Source organism: Haliotis rufescens, unplaced genomic scaffold (assembly GCF_023055435.1).
Source record: "Haliotis rufescens isolate VD_foot unplaced genomic scaffold, xgHalRufe1.0.p SCAF_9, whole genome shotgun sequence".
NCBI classification, from domain to species: Eukaryota; Metazoa; Mollusca; class Gastropoda; order Lepetellida; family Haliotidae; genus Haliotis; species Haliotis rufescens.
Genome location: NW_025964383.1, coordinates 17799961 through 17826439, shown reverse-complemented (window position 1 = coordinate 17826439; position 26479 = coordinate 17799961). Strand labels below are relative to the sequence as shown.

General features: G+C 44.4%; 1 protein-coding gene across 2 annotated transcripts in view; it reads left to right on the top strand.

The window, feature by feature from the left end:
* The window catches only part of LOC124119851 (alanine--tRNA ligase, cytoplasmic-like), a 41498-nt gene extending 16413 nt beyond the window's left edge, over window positions 1-25085 (top strand). For both annotated transcript variants that reach the window (XM_046482510.2, XM_048391221.1), the window contains exons 7-22: window positions 1340-1485; window positions 3217-3337; window positions 3743-3781; window positions 6711-6857; window positions 7566-7686; window positions 8380-8546; window positions 11666-11782; window positions 12838-12975; window positions 13188-13328; window positions 14507-14586; window positions 15215-15323; window positions 17997-18107; window positions 18295-18414; window positions 20149-20220; window positions 21615-21716; window positions 23444-25085. In XM_046482510.2, the coding sequence (XP_046338466.2) occupies window positions 1340-1485; window positions 3217-3337; window positions 3743-3781; window positions 6711-6857; window positions 7566-7686; window positions 8380-8546; window positions 11666-11782; window positions 12838-12975; window positions 13188-13328; window positions 14507-14586; window positions 15215-15323; window positions 17997-18107; window positions 18295-18414; window positions 20149-20220; window positions 21615-21716; window positions 23444-23626 (1914 nt within the window). In that variant the 3' untranslated portion in view covers window positions 23627-25085. The remainder of the gene's footprint in view (window positions 1-1339; window positions 1486-3216; window positions 3338-3742; window positions 3782-6710; window positions 6858-7565; window positions 7687-8379; window positions 8547-11665; window positions 11783-12837; window positions 12976-13187; window positions 13329-14506; window positions 14587-15214; window positions 15324-17996; window positions 18108-18294; window positions 18415-20148; window positions 20221-21614; window positions 21717-23443) is intronic.
* The last annotated feature ends 1394 nt before the right edge of the window (window positions 25086-26479 follow it).

The following is a 26479-nucleotide window of genomic DNA, read 5'->3' as shown; positions in this document are numbered from 1 at the left end:
GCGCTACATGATACCGTAAACCATGAATCGAAGGCGTGGGGTGTGATATTGCATCGCCGTAGGACGAACATGGCGGAGGAAGAGAGTGAGTGAGTGAGTATGGTTTTACGTCTCTTTTAGCAATATTCCAGCAATATCACGGCGGGGGACACCAGAAATGGGCTTCACACATTGTACCCATGTCGGGAATCGAACCCGGGTCTTTGGCGTGACGAGCGAACGCTTTAACCACTAGGCTACCCGACCACCCCCGGAGGAAGAGAAACAGTGGCTGTTTTGTTTGACTGGTGTGTATTGCTAAATGCCGTAGGCTGAGCAACAGGTGCACATGTTGTTATGAAACTGCTCAAGGCTTGCTCATGCCAGTGTCCAATCTCATTAAAATCAGATCTTAGTTCCCGCTATCGCTATACAAAGATCTCAGGACATCCCATTAGGGGTCACGTCAGAATGACCTTTCATCTGACCAATCAAAGCATCGCTTACCAGATCATGAAAGTGACATTCGGAATGTGTTTTCTAATCATGAAACCTCGTAAACGTGAAAACGGGGTATTCCGAATGACAGTTACAGCCCGTACGACTGATTCCGTCAAAATTATCATCTGTTTCTTGCTTCCGTGGGATTAACATTTGAACGGAGGAGGCGTTGCACAGTACGTGGGAAGGACTGCCATACAATCGCAACCATATATTAGACATTCCGGAATGTTCGTTTGTTCAGTTTTCAAAATTTTAATCGAGAACTGTGTCAACATATTTTTCAAGCTTAGTCTGAAATGGAAGTCGCCAAGTTGAAATGAGTGCTGTAAAGCTCGAAAAAGCTGCTTTCTCATTGGTTGATATGGACTTCTTGTTATTCGTTTCAGTGGTCGGTCAAAGTTCGCGAAAGGTCGTTCTGACGTGACCCGTAATGGGATGTCCTCAGATCTTTGTTTTAGCGGCAGCGAGAACTTAGATCTGATTTTAATGAGATTGGAGACAGCCATAGGGCACTAACAGACAATTTTGTGACTGGACACATTGGTTTGAATATGTTCAGGTTTATCACCTGTGGCATGAGACATGGTTGACATCATCTTGCCATTATTCTTTCCCGGTAAAAGTATTCAAATTTTCGACAAGTTTCACCAAATTTCACCGAAAATTGATGTGGATCTGCCATCCTGCTTGATGTAATGAAAGAACGATGTTACCAAGGATATGTTAGATCACTAGGGAGGTAATTTGAACAGCGCCATGACGTCAGTCCGTACACAAAAAGTGTACTTTATCACAGGCTAAGTACAGTCAGAGCCTTTGATCTTTAGTGAAATTGCAATTTGAATCTGCGGTTCAGGTGACTGGTGCTCCAGCCTATCAAGGATTGACCGGCGCGTCTGACCACCATCGGACTGACCAGGCGTATCGGATCTTGGCTGACCATGCCAGGATGATGTCTGTAGCAATAGCGGACGGTCTGCTGCCAGGCCGAGACGGACTGCAGTAAGTTAACACAGGGAGATTCCTGGTTAGAATAGGTCCCCAGTCACAGATGCTTGTGGGGGGCACGGGTGGCCCAGTCGTCTAAGGCGCCGCGATTCGCTGTGCAGAGTTTCGTCCCTTTGGCACGCCAGAAACCTATGATTGTGGGTTCGAATCCCGGTTCGCCACGATTATGTTTCTAGGTTTGTCAGCAGCATACCCGTGCTCGTGGGTTTCACCGAAGTGGTAAACGTCTGAGACCTGCATCACTTCGGGCTTTCCTCCTACATTAAGCTGACATGCCGTGATATAACTGGAATACTGTTAAAAGCGGCGTTAAACCAAACTCACTCACTCACTCACTCACTCACTCACTCACTCACTCACTTGAAGCAAATGCAAGTGATAAGAGAGGTGGAATCTGATTGGTCAATAGGAGGACAAAGAAGGGATATAACTCATAATAGCAGCTGGTGGCGCTACGATCGAGCCCAGAAAGTCCAGCCTAGTTCCAGCCTAGTTTACAGTCAGTTTACTCCCTTGTCTCAGGAAGATGGGTTAGAATAGGTCCCCAGTCACTGATGCTTGCTGTAGGATTAAAGGGATTGGTTGGTCAGGTGACCTGGTTGTTATGAGGTCGGACGCTGCTCGTAGTATCAATCTCAGGTTTGTCAGGTCAGGATTTCATTATTTAGAGGACATTGTGATACAGCTGGAATATTGTTGACTGGTGTGTTAAACAGCAAACAATGTCACGATATGCCGTCCTCACTTATTTATGCATATCATAATACTTGAGTGACTATACAATAATTATCACAATGCCTACAATTTGTCCCCATCAGCCTATGCTGACCATAAGGCTAAAAAAAGTAATACCGTATTTGACGTAATAAGCGCCCCGCTCTAATAAGCGCCCACGGTGACATTTGCTTAGATATTGGCTAGTGAACAATCCCAATTAGCACCCCTTCCGATTGATCAATGTACACAAGACTTATTTATTCGCGTATAAAAAGCACTCATGGGTTATATGCACCCTTAATTATGGGTAATTGAATTATGGAAAAATATATCTGTCGTACATAAATATTTCAGCATAAATAACGATATTTATCTTTCAACTCAGTTTTTTTCACCTTAATAATATTCAAGTAAGACCCCCTATTTCTAATTTTGAGAGCGCCCTGGGCGCCTATTACGTCAAATACAGTAGTCTTGGTTCTTAGGCACGGCCCGCATCATCATAAAGTCTGCTGCACGTTTCGCTTTTATTTCCATTTTCAAAATTTAAAAAAAAATCCTATTATAAATACTTAATACTATGCGATCCATATAGCATGCAGTTACTTCCCTTTGGGATCACTGAAAATAAACATAAAATACTGTTTGTAAGAGTGACGGTTGGGTAGCCTAGTGGTTAAGCTTTCGCTCGTCACGCCGTAGACCCGGGTTCGAATCCCGACATGGGTACAATGTGTGAAGCCCATTTCTGGTGTCCCCCGCCGTGATATTGCTGGAATATTGCTAAAAGAGACGTAAAACCATACTCACTCACTCACTGTTTGTAAGTTTGCTTTAACAGACAGAGATCGAAACCATCAGGTTAGTTCACTAATGAGCATATAGTAAAACCCTTAAAAGGGCCAAATTTCTACTAGTCCTTATGATACATTAGCTATTGTGAAGTTTGGCAAGACTATAGGACGAGTGCCAATTTCTACGGCTGACAGAGCATAATGTGCATTTCAGGCATAAACTTCGCTTGATAATTCACCGAGCTATCAGTGAGTTGGAAGTGACATTTAGGACCGCAGAGACAGAAAGTGGCAACATGCTGGGAGATTTGTCTCAGGACGTCGTGGAATCACTGGTGAGATCCTCTCTGTATATCATGATATTTGGAATAACTTGATTAAGTTGATAAGTCAGTTTTATAATATTACTGCCAGCAGACATGTCACATTCATACTTTTGAGAGTTGGAAATTTAACCTCTAGCCTGCTGAATTGTTTTCACACTCCCTACCTCTGCCTTCTGGTTAAAGCGTTCAGTCGTCGCCCTGAAGACCTGGGTTCGATTCCCGACATGGGTACAATGTGTGAAGCCCATTTCTGGTGTACCCCGCCGAGATATTGCTGGAATATTGCTAAAAGCGGCGTAAAACAAAACTCACTCACTCACTATGTAAAAACTATCACTGTACTTTAATATGTAACACCTGCTTTTATGGTGAAACTATTGTTCACTTTTTTTTATTCTTTATGTGCTGTTTTAGGGAGAGACATACCCTGAGTTGGCCAGGAAGTCCACTAAAGTAAGTGACCTATGAATAGGTCTTCAGCAACCCATGCTTGCCATAACAGGCAACTATGCTTGTCGTAAGAGGCGACTTACGGGATCAGGTGGTCAGGCTCGCTGACTTGGTTGATTCATGTCATTGTATCCCAATTGCGTAAATCGATGCTCATGATATCAATCACTGGATTGTCTGGTCCAGACTTGATTATTTACAGACTGTCGTCATATAGCTGGAATATTGCTGATGTATATTTTAAGAGTTTTCACTCTGTACAGAGGATGTGAATGAAGCAATTAGTTGTTATATTTTGTGAGATATTTACCGATTTTTTGTGTCATATGTGAGGTGCCCCCCTTAATCCCCTATTGTCTTACCAATCGCCTGTCATCTACCAATTGTCTATTTCATGCGGTTTCCCTTTTTCAAATTCAGTTTTGGTCAATCATTTGTGATAAGTTTGCCCTAAAGTATTAAAATCTCCAAAGTGGCTATGTTGACTTTACTTGCCCTTTAAAAGGGCTACACAACATTACTTCATGGGCATATATAGGCTAGGTTTATTTAATAATAATAATAATAATATGCATATTTATAATGCACCAAATTCACACCCTAAGGGGGCCACGGTGGCCCAGTTGTCTAAGGCGTGATTCGCTGTGCAGAGTTGCGTCCCTTGGGCACGCCAGAAACCTATGATTGTGGGTTCGAATCCCGGTTCGCCCTGATTGTGTTTCTAGGTTTGTCAGCACCATACTCGAGCTCGTGGGTTTCATCGATGTGGTAAACTTCTGAGATTCGCATCACTTCGGGCTTTCCTCCCACATTAAGCTGACACGCCGTGATATAACTGGAATACTGTTAAAAGCGGCGGTAAACCCAACTCACTCACTCACTGACTCACACACTAAGGTATTCTCAAAGCACTACATTTTTACCCCAGACAATGGATCAGTGTGCGCTAGATTTTTATTCTCAACTCCCTGGGTAGTATACAACCCAAGCTGCCTATAAGGCGCTGGGTTAACAGTCACATTCCCCTTCCTCCTACCAGGTACCCATTCTCTACTGGGTGAACAGGCACATTTCAAACAAACCCACTTGTCTAAGAGGACCACATGTTACATGACCGAAGCCCTAGAAACTCTCAGGAGGCAAGATGCTGAATGTCCCCCATCCATCTGATGGGTAATGTTTCGAGAGGTTTCAGGTGATATTGCTTGCTAGACACACCAGAGACAAGAAATAGAATCATCTTCATGTTTTCTTGATTATTTTGATTGTGTATTTTTGGGAGACACACATTGGATCAGTGTCCAAAATAACTGCTTGCCCGTCTGCCCATGGCTGGTAACTTTTCTGTCAGGATGCATGAAATTTTCCTCAACCTGCCCAACTGTCTCGCACTCCTTGTAGTTTCTTAAGTAATTGTTTGCATCATTTCTACTGAATCAAGACGTGATTTGTCTTTTGTAACTTTGAAGATGGGCAGGCAACTCTTATGGGTCACTGCCCGACTTTCTTGTTGGGTTTTAGAATTATTTCACTGGATGACATTGTACAAAACAACCTTAGCGCCATGCCTGTCGCAAGTCTGTGTTAAGGTATGCGTGTTACGATCACCTTAGTGCTACGCTTGTCGTAAGTCTGTGTTAAGGTATGCGTGTTACCATCACCTTAGCGCTACGCTTGTCGTAAGTCTGTGTTAAGGTATGCGTGTTACCATCACCTTAGTGCTACGCTTGTCGTAAGTCTGTGTTAAGGTATGCGTGTTACCATCACCTTAGCGCTACGCTTGTCGTAAGTCTGTGTTAAGGTATGCGTGTTACCATCACCTTAGTGCTACGCTTGTCGTAAGTCTGTGTTAAGGTATGCGTGTTACCATCACCTTAGTGCTACGCTTGTCGTAAGTCTGTGTTAAGGTATGCGTGTTACCATCACCTTAGTGCTACGACTGTCGTAAGTCTGTGTTAAGGTATGCATGTTACCATCACCTTAGTGCTACGCTTGTCGCAAGTCTGTGTTAAGGTATGCGTGTTACGATCACCTTAGCGCTACGCTTGTCGCAAGTCTGTGTTAAGGTATGCGTGTTACGATCACCTTAGTGCTACGCTTGTCGCAAGTCTGTGTTAAGGTATGCGTGTTACGATCACCTTAGTGCTACGCTTGTCGCAAGTCTGTGTTAAGGTATGCGTGTTACGATCACCTTAGCGCTACGCTTGTCGCAAGTCTGTGTTAAGGTATGCGTGTTACGATCACCTTAGCGCTACGCTTGTCGTAAGTCTGTGTTAAGGTATGCGTGTTACGATCACCTTAGCGCTACGCTTGTCGTAAGTCTGTGTTAAGGTATGCGTGTTACGATCACCTTAGCGCTACGCTTGTCGTAAGTCTGTGTTAAAGGTATGCGTGTTACGATCACCTTAGTGCTACGCTTGTCGTAAGTCTGTGTTAAGGTATGCGTGTTACGATCACCTTAGCGCTACGCTTGTCGTAAGTCTGTGTTAAAGGTATGCGTGTTACGATCACCTTAGTGCTACGACTGTCGTAAGTCAATGTTAAGGAATTGGAGTTGCGATCACCTTAGCGCTACGACTGTCATAAATATAGGTTAAGATATGGGAGTTGCGATTACCTTAGCGCTACGACTGTCGTAGATCTAGGTTAAGGTATGGGAGTTGCGATCACCTCAGTGCTATGACTGTCATAAATATAGGTTAAGATATGGGAGTTGCGATCACCTTAGCGCTACGACTGTTGTAAATCTAGGTTAAAGTATTGGAGTTGTGATCACCTTAGTGCTACGACTGTTGTAAATCTAGGTTAAAGTATTGGAGTTATGATCACCTTAGCGCTAAGATCGGTTTGTACAACAGTGCCCTTGCAGCCAATGACAGTGGTGGTGTGTCATCCTCCACATCAGTAGAACATCAGGTAACATCTGTTGCAGATCAGGGAAGTCCTTCAGCTGGCTGCAGATCAGTATCATCAACTCCAGAAGAAGATCAAAGCCAAGAAAATCCATCAATCTTCCAGTTCAAATCAAACACAACTAGAAAAATCTGATGGATTTTACCGCAGAGGGTTCAAATGTGAGGTAAGTCACTAAAGTTGTCAACATCGCTGGTTGGCATCACTGGGCTTTCCCCGAACATTGAACTGACATCATTCAATAGACATGCAACATGTGTAAACCCAACTCACTTGACCTTTAGACCCGTGAAGATCCTGGGTAGAGTAGCTCTGTGGCAACCCATGCTTGCCGTAAAAGGCGACTATCGTTGTCGTAAGAGGTGACTAACGAAACGGGTGGTCAGGCTGGATCAGAATCAGGTTTGAAATAAATGTCAAGTGTTGTTGTTTGTTTGTTGTTTAACGCCACACTCAGCAATATTCCAGCTATATGACGGCGGTCTGTAAATAGTCAAGTCTGGACCAGACAGTCCAGTGATTGACATTATAAGGATCAATCTATGCAATTGAGATATAATGACATATCTGACTACCCAATGATATTTGTCGCCTCTTACCACAAGCATAGATTGCTGGGGATCAATCCTAACCCGGTTCTTCACGGATTGATTCATTTGATTGAAATGGATAAATATTTTTTCAGCATTTGTTTCATAAATAGTACTTTTTATATGATCGATTGAATCCTGTGATAGGAAAGATATGTAAAAGAATTTAATCCATATCTCATCTTTCATTAGCATGATTAAAATGTTTAACTGAAAAAATTCAGATAATCCATGTATGTATTTCAGCATGTTCCCAGCTCTGATTCAGTATAACCTTCATTCAGGCAGGTATGGTGCAAGCGGAACTGTTCCTGCCGAAGTTAGCCGATCTCCAGGAGAAGGGCGTGGCCAGAACCGATGACACATACAAGTACACGGTGTACGCCAGGACAAGTGAGGGCCATGGTATGTTGGTTGTGGGAAGTTTTCAGTTGTGAATTCCACAGATAGGAGACAAAGATCAGAAAATAAATTATAAACAGTCTCTATGCTAATGTAGTGGCCATAAAAATTCTGAGTCCCATGATGGGATTCGAACCATGGACCTTCTGATCCGAGGGTTGGATACCTTGTCCACATGACCAAATAGGTTAACCCTGTCTGCAAGCTGACAAGGTAAGGATATCATCTGTGGGATAACCCCACGCCCTGCTACATACTCCCCCGCCAACAGAAGGCACGCCCCGGGTCACATAGTAGGGTACTGAGACTTATTTTGCTCAAATTTAATACGAACATGCTCAGCCTCACATTTGGCCCAAAATCAGTGGTAATAGATTTTCCGATTATTGTGATGAATCGACTATATGAGCCATCCCTTGTGCATAAAGAATTCTGAGAGCAGAAGGGGGTACTGGTGGCCCAGTCGTCTGAGGCGCCGTCATTCACTGTGCAGAGTTGCTTCAGAAACCTATGACTGTGGGTTTGAATCCCAGTTCACCCCGATTATGTTTCTAGGTTTGCCAGCACCATACCCGTGCTCGTGGTTTTCACCAAAATAGTAAACATATGAGACCTGCATCACTTCAGACTCCCACATTAAGCTGACACGCTGTGATATAACTGGAATAATGTTAAATTCACTGACTCCCTTTTCAGATTTCTCTTGCCAGGATGTTGAGGCCAGGGTGGTCGGCATCGTGACAGGGGCGGAGCTGTGTGGGCGTGTCTCCAAGGGCCATGTGTGTGGGGTGGTGCTGGACAGAACCTGCTTCTACTCCGAGTCAGGGGGTCAGGCGGCAGACACTGGCCATCTCCGGACACAGGTAACTCTGTCACCATCTGATGTAGATTGACCTAATACTATTAGTTACTAATGCATGCAGAGCTGGGAATAGGCCCCAAGTACCTGCTTGTCTCCCCATGGGGAACCGGGTTAGAAGAGGTCCCCAGTACCTGATTGTCTCCCCAAGGGGAACTGGGTTAGAAGAGGTCCCAAGTACCTGCTTGTCTCCCCATGGGGAACCGGGTTAGAAGAGGTCCCCAGTACCTGCTTGTCTCTCGATAGTGAACTGGGTTAAAAGAGGTCCCCAGTACCTGATTGTCTCTCGATAGTGAACTGCGTTAGAAGAGGTCCCCAGTACCTGATTGTCTCCCCATGGGGAACTGGGTTAGAAGAGGACCCCAGTACCTGCTTGTCTCTCGATAGTGAACTGGGTTAAAAGAGGTCCCCAGTACCTGATTGTCTCCCCATGGGGAACTGGGTTAGAAGAGGTCCCCAGTACCTGCTTGTCTCTCGATAGTGAACTGGGTTAAAAGAGGTCCCCAGTACCTGATTGTCTCCCCATGGGAAACTGGGTTAGAAGAGGTCCCCAGTACCTGCTTGTCTCTCGATAGTGAACTGGGTTAAAAGAGGTCCCCAGTACCTGATTGTCTCCCCATGGGAAACTGGGTTAGAAGAGGTCCCCAGTACTTGATTGTCTCCCCATGGGGAACTGGGTTAGAAGAGGTCCCCAGTACCTGATTGTCTCCCCATGGGGAACTGGGTTAGAATAGGTCCCCAGTACCTGCTTGTCTCTGGATAGTGAACTGCGTTAGAAGAGGTCCCCAGTACCTGATTGTCTCCCCATGGGAAACTGGGTTAGAAGAGGACCCCAGTACCTGCTTGTCTCTCGATAGTGAACTGGGTTAAAAGAGGTCCCCAGTACCTGATTGTCTCCCCATGGGAAACTGGGTTAGAAGAGGTCCCCAGTACTTGATTGTCTCCCCATGGGGAACTGGGTTAGAAGAGGTCCCCAGTACCTGCTTGTCTCCCCATGGGGAACTGGGTTAGAATAGGTCCCCAGTACCTGCTTGTCTCTCGATAGTGAACTGCGTTAGAAGAGGTCCCCAGTACCTGATTGTCTCCCCATGGGGAACTGGGTTAGAAGAGGACCCCAGTACCTGCTTGTCTCTCGATAGTGAACTGGGTTAAAAGAGGTCCCCAGTACCTGATTGTCTCCCCATGGGGAACTGGGTTAGAAGAGGTCCCCAGTACCTGCTTGTCTCTCGATAGTGAACTGGGTTAAAAGAGGTCCCCAGTACCTGATTGTCTCCCCATGGGAAACTGGGTTAGAAGAGGTCCCCAGTACCTGCTTGTCTCTCGATAGTGAACTGCGTTAAAAGAGGTCCCCAGTACCTGATTGTCTCCCCATGGGAAACTGGGTTAGAAGAGGTCCCCAGTACTTGATTGTCTCCCCATGGGGAACTGGGTTAGAAGAGGACCCCAGTACCTGCTTGTCTCTCGATAGTGAACTGGGTTAAAAGAGGTCCCCAGTACCTGATTGTCTCCCCATGGGAAACTGGGTTAGAAGAGGTCCCCAGTACCTGATTGTCTCCCCATGGGGAACTGGGTTAGAATAGGTCCCCAGTACCTGCTTGTCTCTCGATAGTGAACTGCGTTAGAAGAGGTCCCCAGTACCTGATTGTCTCCCCATGGGGAACTGGGTTAGAAGAGGACCCCAGTACCTGCTTGTCTCTCGATAGTGAACTGGGTTAAAAGAGGTCCCCAGTACCTGCTTGTCTCCCCATGGGGAACTGGGTTAGAAGAGGTCCCCAGTACCTGCTTGTCTCTCGATAGTGAACTGCGTTAGAAGATGTCCCCAGTACCTGATTGTCTCCCCATGGGGAACTGGGTTAGAAGAGGACCCCAGTACCTGCTTGTCTCTCGATAGTGAACTGCGTTAGAAGAGGTCCCCAGTACCTGCTTGTCTCCCCATGGGGAACTGGGTTAGAAGAGGTCCCCAGTACCTGCTTGTCTCTCGATAGTGAACTGCGTTAGAAGAGGTCCCCAGTACCTGATTGTCTCCCCATGGGAAACTGGGTTAGAAGAGGTCCCCAGTACTTGATTGTCACCCCATGGGGAACTGGGTTAGAAGAGGTCCCCAGTACCTGATTGTCTCCCCCTGGGGAACTGGGTTAGAAGAGGTCCCCAGTACCTGATTGTCTCCCCCTGGGGAACTGGGTTAGAAGAGGTCCCCAGTACCTGATTGTCTCCCCATAGTGAACTGGGTTAGAAGAGGTCCCCAGCAACCTGTGCTTGTCTCCCCCTGGGGAACTGGGTTAGAATAGGTCCCTAGTACCTGATTGTCTCCCCATGGGGAACCGGGTTAGATGAGGTCCCCAGTACCTGATTGTCTCCCCATGGGGAACTGGGTTAGAAGAGGTCCCCAGTACCTGATTGTCTCCCCATAGTGAACTGGGTTAGAATAGGTCCCCAGCAACCTGTGCTTGTCTCCCCCTGGGGAACTGGGTTAGAATAGGTCCCTAGTACACTGCTTATCTCCCCATGGGGAACTGGGTAACATGAGGTCTAAGTACCAATGCTTATCTCTCCATGGGCAATTGGGTTAGAAGAGGTCCCCAGTACCTGATTGTCTCTCCATAGTGAATTGGGTTAGAAGAGGTCCCCAGTACCTGATTGTCTCCCCCTGGGGAACTGGGTTAGAATAGGTCCCTAGTACACTGCTTATCTCCTCATGGGGAACTGGGTTACATGAGGTCTCAGTACCAATGCTTATCTCTCCATGGGGAATTGGGTTAGAAGAGGTCCCCAGTACTTGCTTTTCTACCCATTGGGAATTGGGTTTGAAGAGGTCCCCAGTACCAGTGATTGTCTCTCCATGAGGAACCGGGTTAGAATAGGTTTTGAAACAAATGGCATAAACAGTACAAACAGTAATATTTATATCACTAAATAAATCGGTTCATAAGGGTAAGAAATTCATCTACCGATTCTATTATTTTCCTGTTAACATTTTCAGCTTATAGGTCAGAATATAACGTCTAAGAGAGTTTTAATGTCAAGACCATTGGTACGGACATACCTATTGGATCTGTTAGTCTCTCGGAGGTATCAGGAAGTGAAGGGTACTGCTGCTGGCTGCACGGAGGCTTTTTGTTGCAGGATGGTGTGTTGGAGGTACTCGATGTACAGGTGCATGCTGGGTACGTCGTCCACGTCGGCGTGGTTGTGGAAGGGGAGGTCGTTTTGGCACAGTCTGTGCAGATGGAGCTAGACCAGGTAGATATACCTCGTATCACACATTGTATGTCTTGGCAGATAGCCAGGATAGGCTGTTGTGTATTCATCATGTGTTACATCATGAACTGTCTTGTTATGTCTTGCCAGATAGCTCCAGATAAATCACTGTAACCCAACAACTCAATATATACTAAAAAGTAGAACAGCACTGTGCATACTATAACCCCTATCATCTACAGGCAAAGCGGGGCCTGGTTTCATATACCTATGTACAAGCAAAGCTAGAGCCTGGCCGACATGTAAATCATGGCTAATTTGATAATAAAAAAAGAAAGAAAGAAAACCAGAGACTGTTTTCATGATCCTATCTGCAGGCAAAGCTAGTGTCTGTTTTTTTTAAAAATCTCTACATACAGGTAAATCTTGTGTCTGTTGTCATAATCCCTACATACAGGTAAAGTTAGTGCCTGTTTTCATGGTCCCTACATACAGGTAAATCTTGTGTCTGTTGTCATAATTCCTACATACAGGTAAATCTTGTGCCTGTTGTCATAATTCCTACATACAGGTAAAGTTAGTGCCTGTTGTCATAATCTCTACATACAGGTAAATCTTGTGCCTGTTTTCATAATTCCTACATACAGGTAAATCTTGTGCCTGTTGTCATAATCTCTACATACAAGTAAAGTTAGTGCCTATTGTCATAATTCCTACATACAGGCAAAGTTAGTGTCTGTTTTCATAATTCCTACATACAGGTATAGCTAGTGTCTGTTTTCATAATTCCTACATACAGGTAAAGCTAGTGTCTGTTTTCATAATTCCTACATACAAGTAAAGCTAGTGTCTGTTTTCATAATCCCTACATACAGGTAAATCTAGTGCCTGTTGTCATAATCTCTACATACAAGTAAATCTTGTGTCTGTTGTCATAATCTCTACATACAGGTAAATCTTGTGCCTGTTGTCATAATTCCTCCATACAGGTAAATCTTGTGTCTGTTGTCATAATCCCTACATACAGGTAAAGCTCGTGCCTGTGTTTTTAATCTTGTTACCTGCAGGTAATCACCTCGTTATGTCTATCCCCCCAGGTGAGACGTGTAGGGCACATGTGCAGCCACACCGGGACACACCTCCTGAATGCGGTGTTGCGGGCAGTGTTGCAGGAGACAAAGCAGCTCGGCTCCGACGTCCAGGACAACAAGTTCTCCTTCGATTTTGCTTCCGTGGTATGTAAATGTGATTCAGCAATCGTCAATCCACAATGTGTATCAGGAGGATTTCTGATGGGTTTCACTGGAATTTCTTAAAGTCATTCAGTACCCAGATTTTGTTTACGAATTGTCTATCTAATAATAATCGGTCCTGGATTTCTCTGGAATTACTTAAAGTCACCCAGTACTCAGACTTTGTTTATCTAATCTAATCATCATGACACCAGGGCACTGTGAGTCCGGAACAAACGGCTGCCATCGAGAATCTGGTGCAGCAGCACATAGTTGAAGGTCACAGTGTGTCGCACCTACAGATGGAGCTCAACGTTGCCATGGCGATGGAGGACCTCACAATGATGGAAGATGAGGTATGTCTTTTTTTCAAATTAATTGTGGAGAGGCCTAGTGGTTAAAGTGTTAGTTTGTCATGGTGAAGACTTTGGTTTAATTCCCATGTTCATACCATTTCTGGTGTTCCTGCCATGATGTGGCTGGAATATTGTTTAAGATACATACCTATGAAGATCCAGGGTAGAATAGGTCTTCAGCAACCCATGCTTGCCGTGAGAGGCGACTATGCTTTTCGTAAGAGGCGACTAACAGGATCGGGTGGTCAGACTCGCTGACTTGGTTGATGCATGTCATCGTATCCCAATTGTGTAGATTGATGCTCACGATATCAATCACTGGATTGTCTGGTTCCGGCTCAGTTATTTACGGACCACCATCATATAGCTGGATTATTGCTGTGTGCGGCATTAAACAACAAACAAACAAGCTTAAGATATGTAAAACTGTAATCACTATGGATTCTTTCTTCCTGAAAACATTCCCAGTACTTGAATCAGAAGTTGCTATTTATACACTCTTAAATAATGAAAAATTGTAGAACAATTTTAAATCTGAAAACCCAAGGCTTTTTTTCCACCATGATTAAACTTTTGTGTTCACCACATACAGCATGTGCACATAGTAGGTTAAACTTCTAGAAAAAACAAAAACAAAATGTCATTAACAATGCCTTTAAGAAAGTTGTCAGATGTATCAAGTGTTATATGTGGGATAGCACTTTCTTAGTAAGTACAGGGGGGATGGTGTCGCCTAGTGGTTAGAGCAATCGCTCGTCATGCCAAAGACCTGGGTTCGATTCCCCAGATGGGTACAATGTGTGAAGCCCATTTCTATTGTCCCCCACCATGATATTGCTGGAATATTGCTAAAAGCAGCGTAAAACCATACTCACTCACTCACACTCAGTAAGTACAAATTCTAGTACTTTTTGGGTAGAGTCCCATCCGGGATTCAAATCTTCAATCCAGGATGGGTCTCAACCCCCAAAATGTACAAGAATTTGTACTTTACTAAGAAAGTGTTATCCCAAATATAACATTTGTTGAAAATGTCTGATTATTTATTTTTTCTAACTGTCAAGAATTGAAAGAAAAAAATCTGTGAACTAAGAAATGAAAGTCTTGCCTCAGTACCTCAGTAGAGATATGCTTGCCAGTGTTTTTTTTGTTAACGTATTCCATGTTGTTTGTTTTAGGACTATCCCTCCCCTGTTCAAGTGATTCGGATTGGTGGAGAATCCTCGCCCTTGACATCTCTAGAACTGTGTGGTGGAACGTAGGTGTTCATATATAGTGAAACCCCTTACGATCAGAAACCAGAAATCTGGCTGTCTGGACAATTATTGTAAGGACTGTCTAGAAATAATCCAGGAGTATTACTATGAATTGACTAATTTTCTCCCTAAACGAAAACAAAATATTGTAGTCAATTCTTGTAAGGGACTGGTCATTTCTTATAGGGAAATGGGGCCGGTGGGATTCAGGCGGGGTCATGAAAAAATTGCACAGCAAAGGGGGTAGGGGCAGTAGGGGGAACCATATTTTATCACAACTATAAGGGCGGGGGGAGGGGGGGATTTCAACATTATTTAGGGACAGGTCATTGTAGGGAGAGGGGGAGAAGGAAAAAATGTTACAAGGATTTGAGGAAATAATTTTCTGATATTTGCTTTTAAACAATTCCCAATGCTGATTGGTCAGTTGTGAAGGGGTTAAGTAACATGATGTCACAGTGGTTCATTGTTTAGAGCAATAAGGTATGACGTCTTAATGTCCACACAATGTCATATGAACAATGGTCTGACTTTGGTGAAGTTTTTATCATATTTTCTACTGTAAAACGACATTGAGTGAGTAATTCAGGAGTTTCTGCCTGTAAGTAGTTGTATGTCCTGTGTTTGCAGTCATGTGAGCAACACCAGCGACCTGGACGGCTTCTGTGTGGTGAACCTGAAGGGCGTGGCTCAGGGGACCAAGAGAGCCACATGTGTAACAGGGCAGGTAGCCAGACAGGTGTGTCTTCATTACTCTCTCATAGCCAGGGAGGTGTGTCTTCATTACTCTCTCATAGCCAGGGAGGTGTGTCTTCATTACTCTCTCATAGCCAGGCAGGTGTGTCTTCATTACTCTCTCATAGCCCGGCAGGTGTGTCTTCATTACTCTCTCATAGCCAGGCAGGTGTGTCTTCATTACTCTCTCATAGATCTGTCACTGTGTCAGCCATTGGGGCAGGTAGCCAGGCAGGTGTGTCTTCATTACTCTCTCATAGCCCGGCAGGTGTGTCTTCATTACTCTCTCATAGATCTGTCACTGAGTCAGCCATTGGGGCAGGTAGCCAAGCAGGTGTGTCTTCATTACTCTCTCATAGCCCGGCAGGTGTGTCTTCATTACTCTCTCATAGCCAGGCAGGTGTGTCTTCATTACTCTCTGATAGCCAGGCAGGTGTGTCTTCATTACTCTCTCATAGCCCGGCAGGTGTGTCTTCATTACTCTCTCATAGCCCGGCAGGTGTGTCTTCATTACTCTCTCATAGCCAGGCAGGTGTGTCTTCATTACTCTCTGATAGATCTGACACTAAGTCAGCCATTGGGGCAGGTAGCCAGGCAGGTGTGTCTTCATTACTCTCTGATAGATCTGTCACTGCGTCAGCCATTGAGGCAGGTAGCCAGGCAGGTGTGTCTTCATTACTCTCTGATAGATCTGTCACTAAGTCAGCCATTGAGGCAGGTAGCCAGGCAGGTGTGTCTTCATTACTCTCTGATAGATCTGACACTAAGTCAGCCATTGAGGCAGGTAGCCAGGCAGGTGTGTCTTCATTACACTCTCATAGATCTGACACTAAGTCAGCCATTGAGGCAGGTAGCCAGGCAGGTGTGTCTTCATTACTCTCTGATAGATCTGACACTAAGTCAGCCATTGAGGCAGGTAGCCAGGCAGGTGTGTCTTCATTACTCTCTGATAGACCTGTCACTGCGTCAGCCATTGAGGCAGGTAGCCAGGCAGGTGTGTCTTCATTACTCTCTGATAGATCTGACACTGCGTCAGCCATTGAGGCAGGTAGCCAGGCAGGTGTGTCTTCATTACTCTCTGATAGATCTGTCACTAAGTCAGCCTTTGAGGCAGGTAGCCAGGCAGGTGTGTCTTCATTACTCTCTCATAGACCTGTCACTGCGTCAGCCATTGAGGCAGGTAGCCAGGCAGGTGTGTCTTCATTACTCTCTCATAGACCTGTCACTGCGTCAGCCATTGAGGCAGGTAGCCAGGCAGGTGTGTCTTCATTACTCTCTCATAGATCTGACACTAAGTCAGCCATTGAGGCAGGTAGCCAGGCAGGTGTGTCTTCATTACTCTCTCATAGCCCGGCAGGTGTGTCTTCATTACTCTCTCATAGCCAGGCAGGTGTGTCTTCATTACTCTCTGATAGCCAGGCAGGTGTGTCTTCATTACTCTCTCATAGCCCGGCAGGTGTGTCTTCATTACTCTCTCATAGCCCGGCAGGTGTGTCTTCATTACTCTCTCATAGCCAGGCAGGTGTGTCTTCATTACTCTCTCATAGATCTGACACTAAGTCAGCCATTGAGGCAGGTAGCCAGGCAGGTGTGTCTTCATTACTCTCTGATAGATCTGTCACTAAGTCAGCCATTGAGGCAGGTAGCCAGGCAGGTGTGTCTTCATTACTCTCTGATAGCCAGGCAGGTGTGTCTTCATTACTCTCTGATAGCCAGGCAGGTGTGTCTTCATTACTCTCTCATAGCCCGGCAGGTGTGTCTTCATTACTCTCTCATAGCCCGGCAGGTGTGTCTTCATTACTCTCTCATAGCCAGGCAGGTGTGTCTTCATTACTCTCTGATAGATCTGACACTAAGTCAGCCATTGAGGCAGGTAGCCAGGCAGGTGTGTCTTCATTACTCTCTGATAGATCTGTCACTAAGTCAGCCATTGAGGCAGGTAGCCAGGCAGGTGTGTCGTCATTACTCTCTGATAGATCTGACACTAAGTCAGCCATTGAGGCAGGTAGCCAGGCAGGTGTGTCTTCATTACTCTCTCATAGACCTGTCACTGCGTCAGCCATTGGGGCAGGTAGCCAGGCAGGTGTGTCTTCATTACTCTCTGATAGATCTGACACTAAGTCAGCCATTGAGGCAGGTAGCCAGGCAGGTGTGTCTTCATTACTCTCTGATAGATCTGACACTAAGTCAGCCATTGAGGCAGGTAGCCAGGCAGGTGTGTCGTCATTACACTCTCATAGATCTGACACTAAGTCAGCCATTGAGGCAGGTAGCCAGGCAGGTGTGTCGTCATTACTCTCTGATAGATCTGACACTGCGTCAGCCATTGAGGCAGGTAGCCAGGCAGGTGTGTCGTCATTACACTCTCATAGACCTGTCACTGCGTCAGCCATTGAGGCAGGTAGCCAGGCAGGTGTGTCTTCATTACTCTCTGATAGATCTGACACTAAGTCAGCCATTGGGGCAGGTAGCCAGGCAGGTGTGTCGTCATTACTCTCTGATAGATCTGACACTAAGTCAGCCATTGAGGCAGGTAGCCAGGCAGGTGTGTCTTCATTACACTCTCATAGATCTGTCACTTTAGACAATTTCAAATACAGTTTCCTGAATGATAAGTGTCTGGGCGTGGAACAGTTAGAATCAAACATCATTAAATATATCAACTATGGACTTCCAGGCCATCGAGAAGGGTCAGGAGTTGGAGTCAAGGTTGTCACAGCTGGTGTCAGAGGTCAAGTCTGGCGAGAACATGGATGCATGGACGGAGAAGGTCAAGGACATTAATACAGTAAGTGCAACATGCTCCATGTACATGAGGCTACCTGAAGGGAGGCCAGTGTAGAATGGTCCGCAGTATCCGATGCTTGTCACAAGAGGCGACTGAATGGATGAGGTGGTCTGACTGTGACTTGCATCTTTACAATGTTGATCTGCATCATTACGTTTCTTCAGGTCATATTGATTCATGTTTCCAGAGTTTGTCTCAAGACTTGTTGCCCAAGTTGGTGAGGGACCGGGTCCGAGAGCAGCTGGACGTGACAGTCTCAAGGATCAGGACGGAGCAAAACAAACTCCAGCAGGCCTCCTTACAACAAGTGAGTGAGTGGGGAGGGAGGGGTGAGTGAGCCAGGGAGGGGAGAGCAGCTGGACGTGACAGTCTCCAGGGTCAGGACGGAGCAAAACAAATTCCAGCAGGCCTCCTTACAACAAGTGAGTGAGTGGGGAGGGAGGGGTGATTGAGTGAGGGAGGAAGGGAGGAAGAGAGGGGTGAGTGAGTGAGGGAGGGAGGAAGGGAGGGGTGAGTGAGTGAGGGAGGGAGGGGTGAGTGAGTGGTGTCCCCCGCTGTGATATTGCTGGAATATTGCTAAAAGCGGCGTAAAACCAAACTCACTCACTCACTCACTCACCTCAAAGGTATCATGGCAGGTGAAGTCAAGCAACGTTTTCAACTCAGAAGGGGATTAGTGTCCTGTTTGTAGGCAGCATGAAGTAGCTCCTTAGGCAAGTGAGATGGCACTGATAAGGTGAACAAAATAATAGTTTTGGTTCTCAGGCTCTGCCCTCATCATCATAAAGTCTGCACGTTTCCATTTTTAATAAAATGAAAGCATCCTAATGTCCCTAAAACTAATGCGTTCCGATATAGCACGCAGTTACTTCCCTTTACATGTGTACTGCTTTACTGCGCATCAAGTGTTATGGTCATCGGAGTTTGTATGCTTGTTTATGTAGGGAGACCCTTTCCGAGGTTGATGGTACATAATTGTTTATTTAGTTACATACTAGTTGGTTACGCACTATATTTTCAAAAGTCATTGGGGGCGGTCAGGTAGCCTAGTGGTTAAAGCGTTCGCTCGTCACACTGAAGACCAGGGTTCGATTCCCGACATGGGTACAATCATCTGCCCGAGGGAAGAGAGTTAACTGACTATAAAAGTCCAGTTTCCACCCTTGCCGAACTAGGCTGTTATTATGGAGTTACATTTTGGCTGGACTAACGAGTCTATGTATAGTCAAAACAAAATTGCGCAACGAAATCGAAATCCGGTTCGTAAACTGCCTTGCAGATTTCTGTCGATTGCAGGATTTGCAAAGCATGTGAACCGCCAACTCGTTGTCAACAGATATTTTCCAAATCTTTTCATGTTTTTAATCAAGGTGCTAACGTGATTTGATGCAGTTCGCGATGTAAGACCCGTTTTATCACAATATAGACCTTGATTGTCGATCAGATTGTCTTGATTGAGAGCCACTGTTTTGTTTGAACTAAATGCAAGTGATATGAGAGGTGAAATCTGATTGGTCGATAGGAGAGGCCTTGAAGGGACATAACTCGTAATAGCCACTGGTGGCGCAATGATAGAGCCCAAGAATTCCAGCCTAGTTCGGCAAGGGTGGAAACTGGACTTTTAAAGGCAGTTAACTCTCTTGCCTCGGGTAGATGGGGTACAATGTGTGAAGCCCATTTCTGGTGTGCCCTGCCATGATATTGCTGGAATATTGCTAAAGGCGGTGTAAAACCTCACTCACTCACTCAAAAGTCATTGTCTGTGAACCAATTTTTTTAAGCCTAATGCAACTGGAATGTGAGTGAGTGTGTGAGTGAGTGCATGTGTGAGTGAGTTCATGAGTGAGTGCATGAATGAATGCATGAGTGAGTGTTCAGTGCTACAGTCAGCAATGTTCCATCTGTCAACGGCCTATTAATAATCAGGTGATGTGGTTTGAACATGTGGAGTGGAGTACAGGTAGTGTGGTTCACAAATTGCCTATTATTATCATTATTGTTGACGTTCTTGTAACAGTTTGCTGCATGTCCTGGGTTACAGATGGTCCTAGGACTCGCCTCAAACAGCTCCGAGGACATCATGATACAGCATTTCACATTTGATGGAAAACTGGTAAGGAATGTGTACCACAGGTCCTTGTGTCATTGCTTCAGTATTTCTACTTCTATTAATATCACAAGTGTCAGAAAGCTATACAGATTAGTGCATTTCTGATACTCATGATATTAACATAATGCTCAAAAGAAGTTAAGGACCTTCTGGACATAAGAGATTAATAGAAATATCTAAGCAACAACACAAGGGCAGGATGACGGAGATAAGATGTGTTTGTAATAAACTCTGTTTTATAATGTCAATAACAACACGACAACATATAAAAGAACAACATTTATTAAATTTTTTGGCATATATATGGGGATTCTCGGTATATTCATATATACATGACACATAAACATAGTACATGGAAGACTAACTTCAGCCAAGTCTCTAATATCGGAGTAGCGCACTCCATACTGTTTGAGCGTGCTGAGACTTGGCTGAGTATACGAACAATGGACGGTGAAGAAATATACCCGATCGGCGGGCTGTACCTCTGCCAAGTAATACAAGTAGGAGTCGCGCACCCCAAGACTTGCTCCCGAGCGCCAGGAGTACCTGGCAGAGTAGACGAATGATGAAAAAACAAAAAAGAGATGAATGTTAAATTACTTGCAGGGGGAATAGTATCCGCCTGAATTGCCCTCTGATAGAGCGGATAGATTGCCCATATTATTATTAATGATAATTGTGAAATTGAGTTGATGAGAATCCCCAAAAGTAACACATAGGCAGGGTGACAGAGATAAGATGTGTTTGTAATAAACTCTGTATACTTAACTCAATGTTTGTGGGTAAAACTTCAGCCCTTAACTCTCACCTCGATTTTTTTTTAAAACATAACTCCTGACAAGATGTATAAAGAAATCATCTATGTTATACTTTAAATATGAAGTGGAAAAAGCAATAGGTACACATATTTACGGGTTGGGGTTAAAATGTAAAGGCGTAAATCTTTCTTTTTTCTGTGTGCATCTGTTTTATTTGAGAAGAAAGCCCATAGCATGTCTTAGATATGTCTCCTCTTTGGTGAAACCCAGAAGCAAACCTGCACAGTTGGTGAAACCCACAAGCAAATCTACACAGTTGGTGAAACCCCCAAGCAAACCTGCACAGTTGAAGCTTTCAAGCCAAGGATTGTTTTACAGCAATTATTTGATTTATGCCTACAGTCATTAGATTCTGGCATGCCTAAGGGAGGCAACTCTGCACATCTATTTGCACTGCCTTAAAATGACTGAATCATCCTGGCCGCCATTGGAGTACCACCAGACGAGAAGGCTGGCTGTCGTTGTTAAACATTTGTTTATATATTAAACTGAAACATATAACTGACAAGACAAATCAGACATCCCAGTTACCTCCCTTACATCAGTCACTGAGCATCAGATTCGTGTTGTCTGTTTCAGATGATGAAAGCACTCTCTGCTATCGAGATCTCCAAGCCGGTAGTTCTTGTCTCTGATGGTGAACGAACGTCCTATGCATTGATAGCAGCCCCACAATCAATGGTGAGAACAGTTGCAGACAGTCGGCGAGGCAGACAGACAGGTTCTTTGTACTGCAGACAGTTTGTCCTTATTGGTAGAACGCGGGGATTAAACACAGGATAGACTCTAGGGCTGGGACGAGTCCAAATTTACTACCCAGGTACCCACCACCCTATTACCCTGCCCTACCCGGGTACCTGCTGTATGTCTCAAGAGATAGGTACAAAATGCCCGATTGGGCATGTTGGGAATAGTTTGACCGTAACCCAGGAGAGAATGTATTTAGATACACATATAGAATGATCTGGTCATGCATACACTGAAGTTGACTGAAGCCTTATCTTCATTCAAACACATAAAGTCAGGAGGAATGCATGCATTGTCAGAAAGAAATGCGAACATTAGTGACTTGTAGTGTAACTATATAGTTCTAGATCATTTTTGTCATCAGACAATATATCACATGACTAACCACGGGTCCGGGTTGTCCTGTTGGTACCGGGTCCTTCTCAGTACCCACGTGACCCGAGTACCCGAGTTACCCGTCCCAACCCTAAGCTCATTAATCTTTAACCTTCAGCCTGCTGGATTGTTTTCACACTTCTTGCTGGATTAATTTTAGTATAAGGTGCTGTAAAGAGGGTGGGGGAGTTTAAACAGTCGAGGCTTTCTTAAACATGGGACGAATTAACCAATATTTCAAATTTATTACTGATAGAAAAATACACATTATTATATAAAAAATATCCTGACATTTTCATGGATGTGATTCTGTCAATCGGAATATGTCGTTAGTTCTGACTTCTGACAATGGTAATTGACACGCCTCAGCCGAATATAGGCATGCAGTTTTCCAGTTTCCTTTCACGACAGTAGTCGCGACACACACTGGCGTCAATGGTAGGCCTGCGCAACAATTGTGAGGCGGCAGTCTAAGAGATAACCCGTTATTACTGTACATCGAGAAATGGTTGCCCCAATGGCGATTCGGGTTAAAATAGGTCTCCGCAACCTATTTTTGACGTAAGAGATGACCAACTGGATTGCGTGGTCAGGCTCAGTGACTTGGTTCATTGCATGTCATCGTACTTCGACGGTTTGGATCATTGTTCATAATATCAATTATCTTCCAAAACTGGCTGCTCCCACAGGAGATACATGTATCACTAGGGTGAGATCAAGCGATATCTACATTGTAGATATCGCTGCAATGAAATTGCATCACAATACTTGGCAAACCATTGTGACATCACTGTAACAATGACATCACAATCAAATGACATCACTAATGGCTCTGCTACTGAAACTGTTAGCAGTACTTTTTACACTTAAGACACTGCTTATTACTGTCTACAAACTGAAAAGTCGGAAGAAAGATGTGGGATGATAAATAAAATCTCACCCTTGTGTCTTTTTATATCGAATATATCAAAACTCGTTGATATATTTGATATCAAAAGAGACTTGGGTGAGATTCTCCATTTAACAGTTTGTCTGGTCGATATATTGATTTGGTAGTCAATATATTTTTACTCCCTCAGGTCATGTGATGCAACTGTGTTATAGTGAAGAGAATGTATGTATGTATCTCAACATCTTTATTATGACTTCCATAAATTCTCTTCCTTATGTGTATCACTTCTAAATGCCTTTCAAAGTCTTGTGTTATAGTGTATCTCAACCTGTAACTAGATTCAATGTCAACTGATGACAGGAATGTTTTGTGATCTTGTCTGGTTTATTTTCAGGCTGGAATCTGTAAATCGCTATCCACGTCCTGTCAAGATGAGTTAGGTGCCTCTTCCGTGACGCAAAGTAAGGCCAAGTGTGGACAGGACAAGGCGGCCATTTTATTGACACTGAAAGGCCGAGCAACCGCAGAGAAACTGTACACTGTGTTGAGGGACATTGTGGAATCTGGAAGTAGATAGCCCCCCTGTTACACGCTGTGCTGTATCAAACATAGACATGAAAGCCGAGGGGTCCATTACACGCATGTTGAATGTCCGACCTAAATGTTGAATGTCCGACCATGTTGAACGTCCGACCGACATGTTGAATGTCCGACGGACGTGTTGAATGTACGACGGAAGTGTCGACGGACGTGTTGAATGTCCGACGGACGTGTTGAATGTCCGAGATTTCGAGGTCCCTAGGTTCTGGTGCTACAGGAGAAAACCACAATATGGATTTCTCAGTTAGTGTGTTGTGATGGAGAAATCATAACAAGTGATCTCTCTGACTTGAAGCATGTTGTGGTTGATGAATACTTTCTCTTATTTTGCATAATGACCTATAAAGCTAAAAAAAATAACAGTTTTGGTTCTCAGGCACCGCCCGTATCATCATAAAGTCTGCTGCGCGTTTCGTTTTTAATTCCATTTAAAAAAAATAAATCCCAATACTTAAAAACAATGTGATACAGAACACAGTTACTTCTCTTAACATGTGCACTGCTGTACTGTGCATCTTGTGTTATGGTCATGGCGGCAATAGGAGTTTGTATGCTTGTTTATGTAGGGAGGCCCTTTCCCAGGTCGATGGAGCACAACTGTTTATTTGGTTACATGCTTGTTTGAACAAGCGGGAAAAAAAACCCAACACACCCGCCTGCCCCATATTTTCAAAAGTCATTGCCTGAGAACTAATTCTTATATTTTTTTAAGCCTGATATTGTCAGTTTTACTTGTTTAAAGTGTACATTCAGAATGGCCAATGGATTCCTGTTTTAGAACAAATAGCAAAACAACAGCGTGACGTCACATCATATTAGTTTTTACTAGATGATTGATTGTTGAAGGCCATACATTAGTGACATATTGAAATAATAATATTTAACATCAATGCCATGCACTTTTAAAGTTATCCGAGACTTACTTATGACATACGGACTGCATGAGATGTGCTCATGTGCCAAGCCAGTAACCGGGGATGATGTCATAGGTCGTAGAATTAAAGTCAAACAGCAACTTACAGGTATAGTCTGTTTGCAAAATAACCAATATAGTGGCTCCTAATTGCAAAATTACTCAAAATCAGGAATAGTCTATCAAATATCAGTATCAGTATCTGTACACGGGAATAAATACCCTGTACCCAACAATATCTGCTGTTTGTTAGTTTTATTCCCATCAGTGAAAAAAGCTGTCTAAGAAACTATCATGTTGTTATGTGTACCAGTTCATATCTTGAACAGAGGGGGGCACAACAGTAGAAGGAATGTCCTCATTTGGAGCTAAACAGACTGTATTAAAGTCTTGGTTAACTTTAAAATTGCACCTCCCTGTTACATTTACAGAATTCCGTGAGTTGAATCATATTTTCTCAGTCAAGCATTCAGAACCCAAGGAGATCATAAAAAATATTCAGTTTTGTTCTGTTACTGATGGGGCGGTCGGGTAGCCGAGTGGTTAAAGTGTTCCTTCATCATGCCGAAGACCCGGGTTCGATTCCTGACAGGGATATAATGTGTGAAGCCCATTTCTGATGTCCCCCGCCGTGATATTGCTGGATTATTGCTAAAAGCTGCGTAAAACCATACTCCACTCACTCACTCACTCACTCACTCACTCATCTCACTCACTCACTCACTCATACTCATACTCATTCCCACACTTGGCATACTCTGACCATATAGTGGTGACACCGCCTTTCCCTTGGGCACTCTAGTGATTGTGTGTTCAAATCCTGGTTCGCCCCGATTAGGTTTGTCAGCACCATACCCGTGCTCATGGGTTTTACCAATGTGGTAAACGTCTGAGACCTGCATCACTTCTGGCTTTCCTCCCACACTAAGCTGACACGCCGTGATAAAACTGGAACACTGTTAAAAGCGGCATTAAACCCAACTCACTCACTGGCCGTATAGTAGCACAGTCCAATCCAATATTTGAATTGATCTAACAAACATTTGTCAACAAGACTGAAATGCTCCTAAAATACTATGACTGAATTGTCCTTCCTGATAAACCCATCTAGACAAACAGTCTTTCTTCCAACCTGCAGTGTTCAGGATTGTCTGATTAGACACCTTGTTGTTGAGTGCTGAGCGTGCAGTAGCTGGTCTCACTGTGTAAATATGTCCATACCCATGTCCCTCACCCAGCTAGCAATTGTGTCTCTACTCCCTTTACAAATCCTTTCTTTACTTTTGTGGGGTTTTGGATTGATATAATCAGAATTAGTTATGATGGTTTGTGGTTTAACGCCGCACTCAGCAATATTCCACCTATATGACGGCGGTCTGTAAATAATTGCGTCAGGACCAGACAATCCAGTGATTGATATCACGAGCATCGATCCACGCAATTGGGATACGATGACATGCATTAACCAAGTCAGCAAGCCTGACCATCCAATCCCGTTAGTCACCTTGCGGCAAGAATGGTTTACTGAAGACCTATTCTACCCCTACAACACTGAAGTGCTGCCCTAAAATCTCTCAAAGTTTGCCATATCACTAGGAGGGAAAATATTTTTGTAGTCAGCACACATGGTGATCTTGACTGAAGTAAGTTGACGTCAAACGTCTCTATGATGTCATAGCACAAGAGTATCCGAGCACCCATAAGGACCCTTTTCTCCTGGTGGGTCACAGATACTACTAACGAAGGATGCTGTTGTGGCTGTCGACTACTGTCCTACCATAGTTCTTTTGGTTTCCCAGATTTTCCCTCTTTTTCCTGGCTGTGCTGGGCCACGTTACCATGTTCGCTTTTGGTTATTATGGAATCTACAGCTCTGGTCCATGTGTAGGGGGGCGGTCGGGTAGCCTAGTGGTTAAA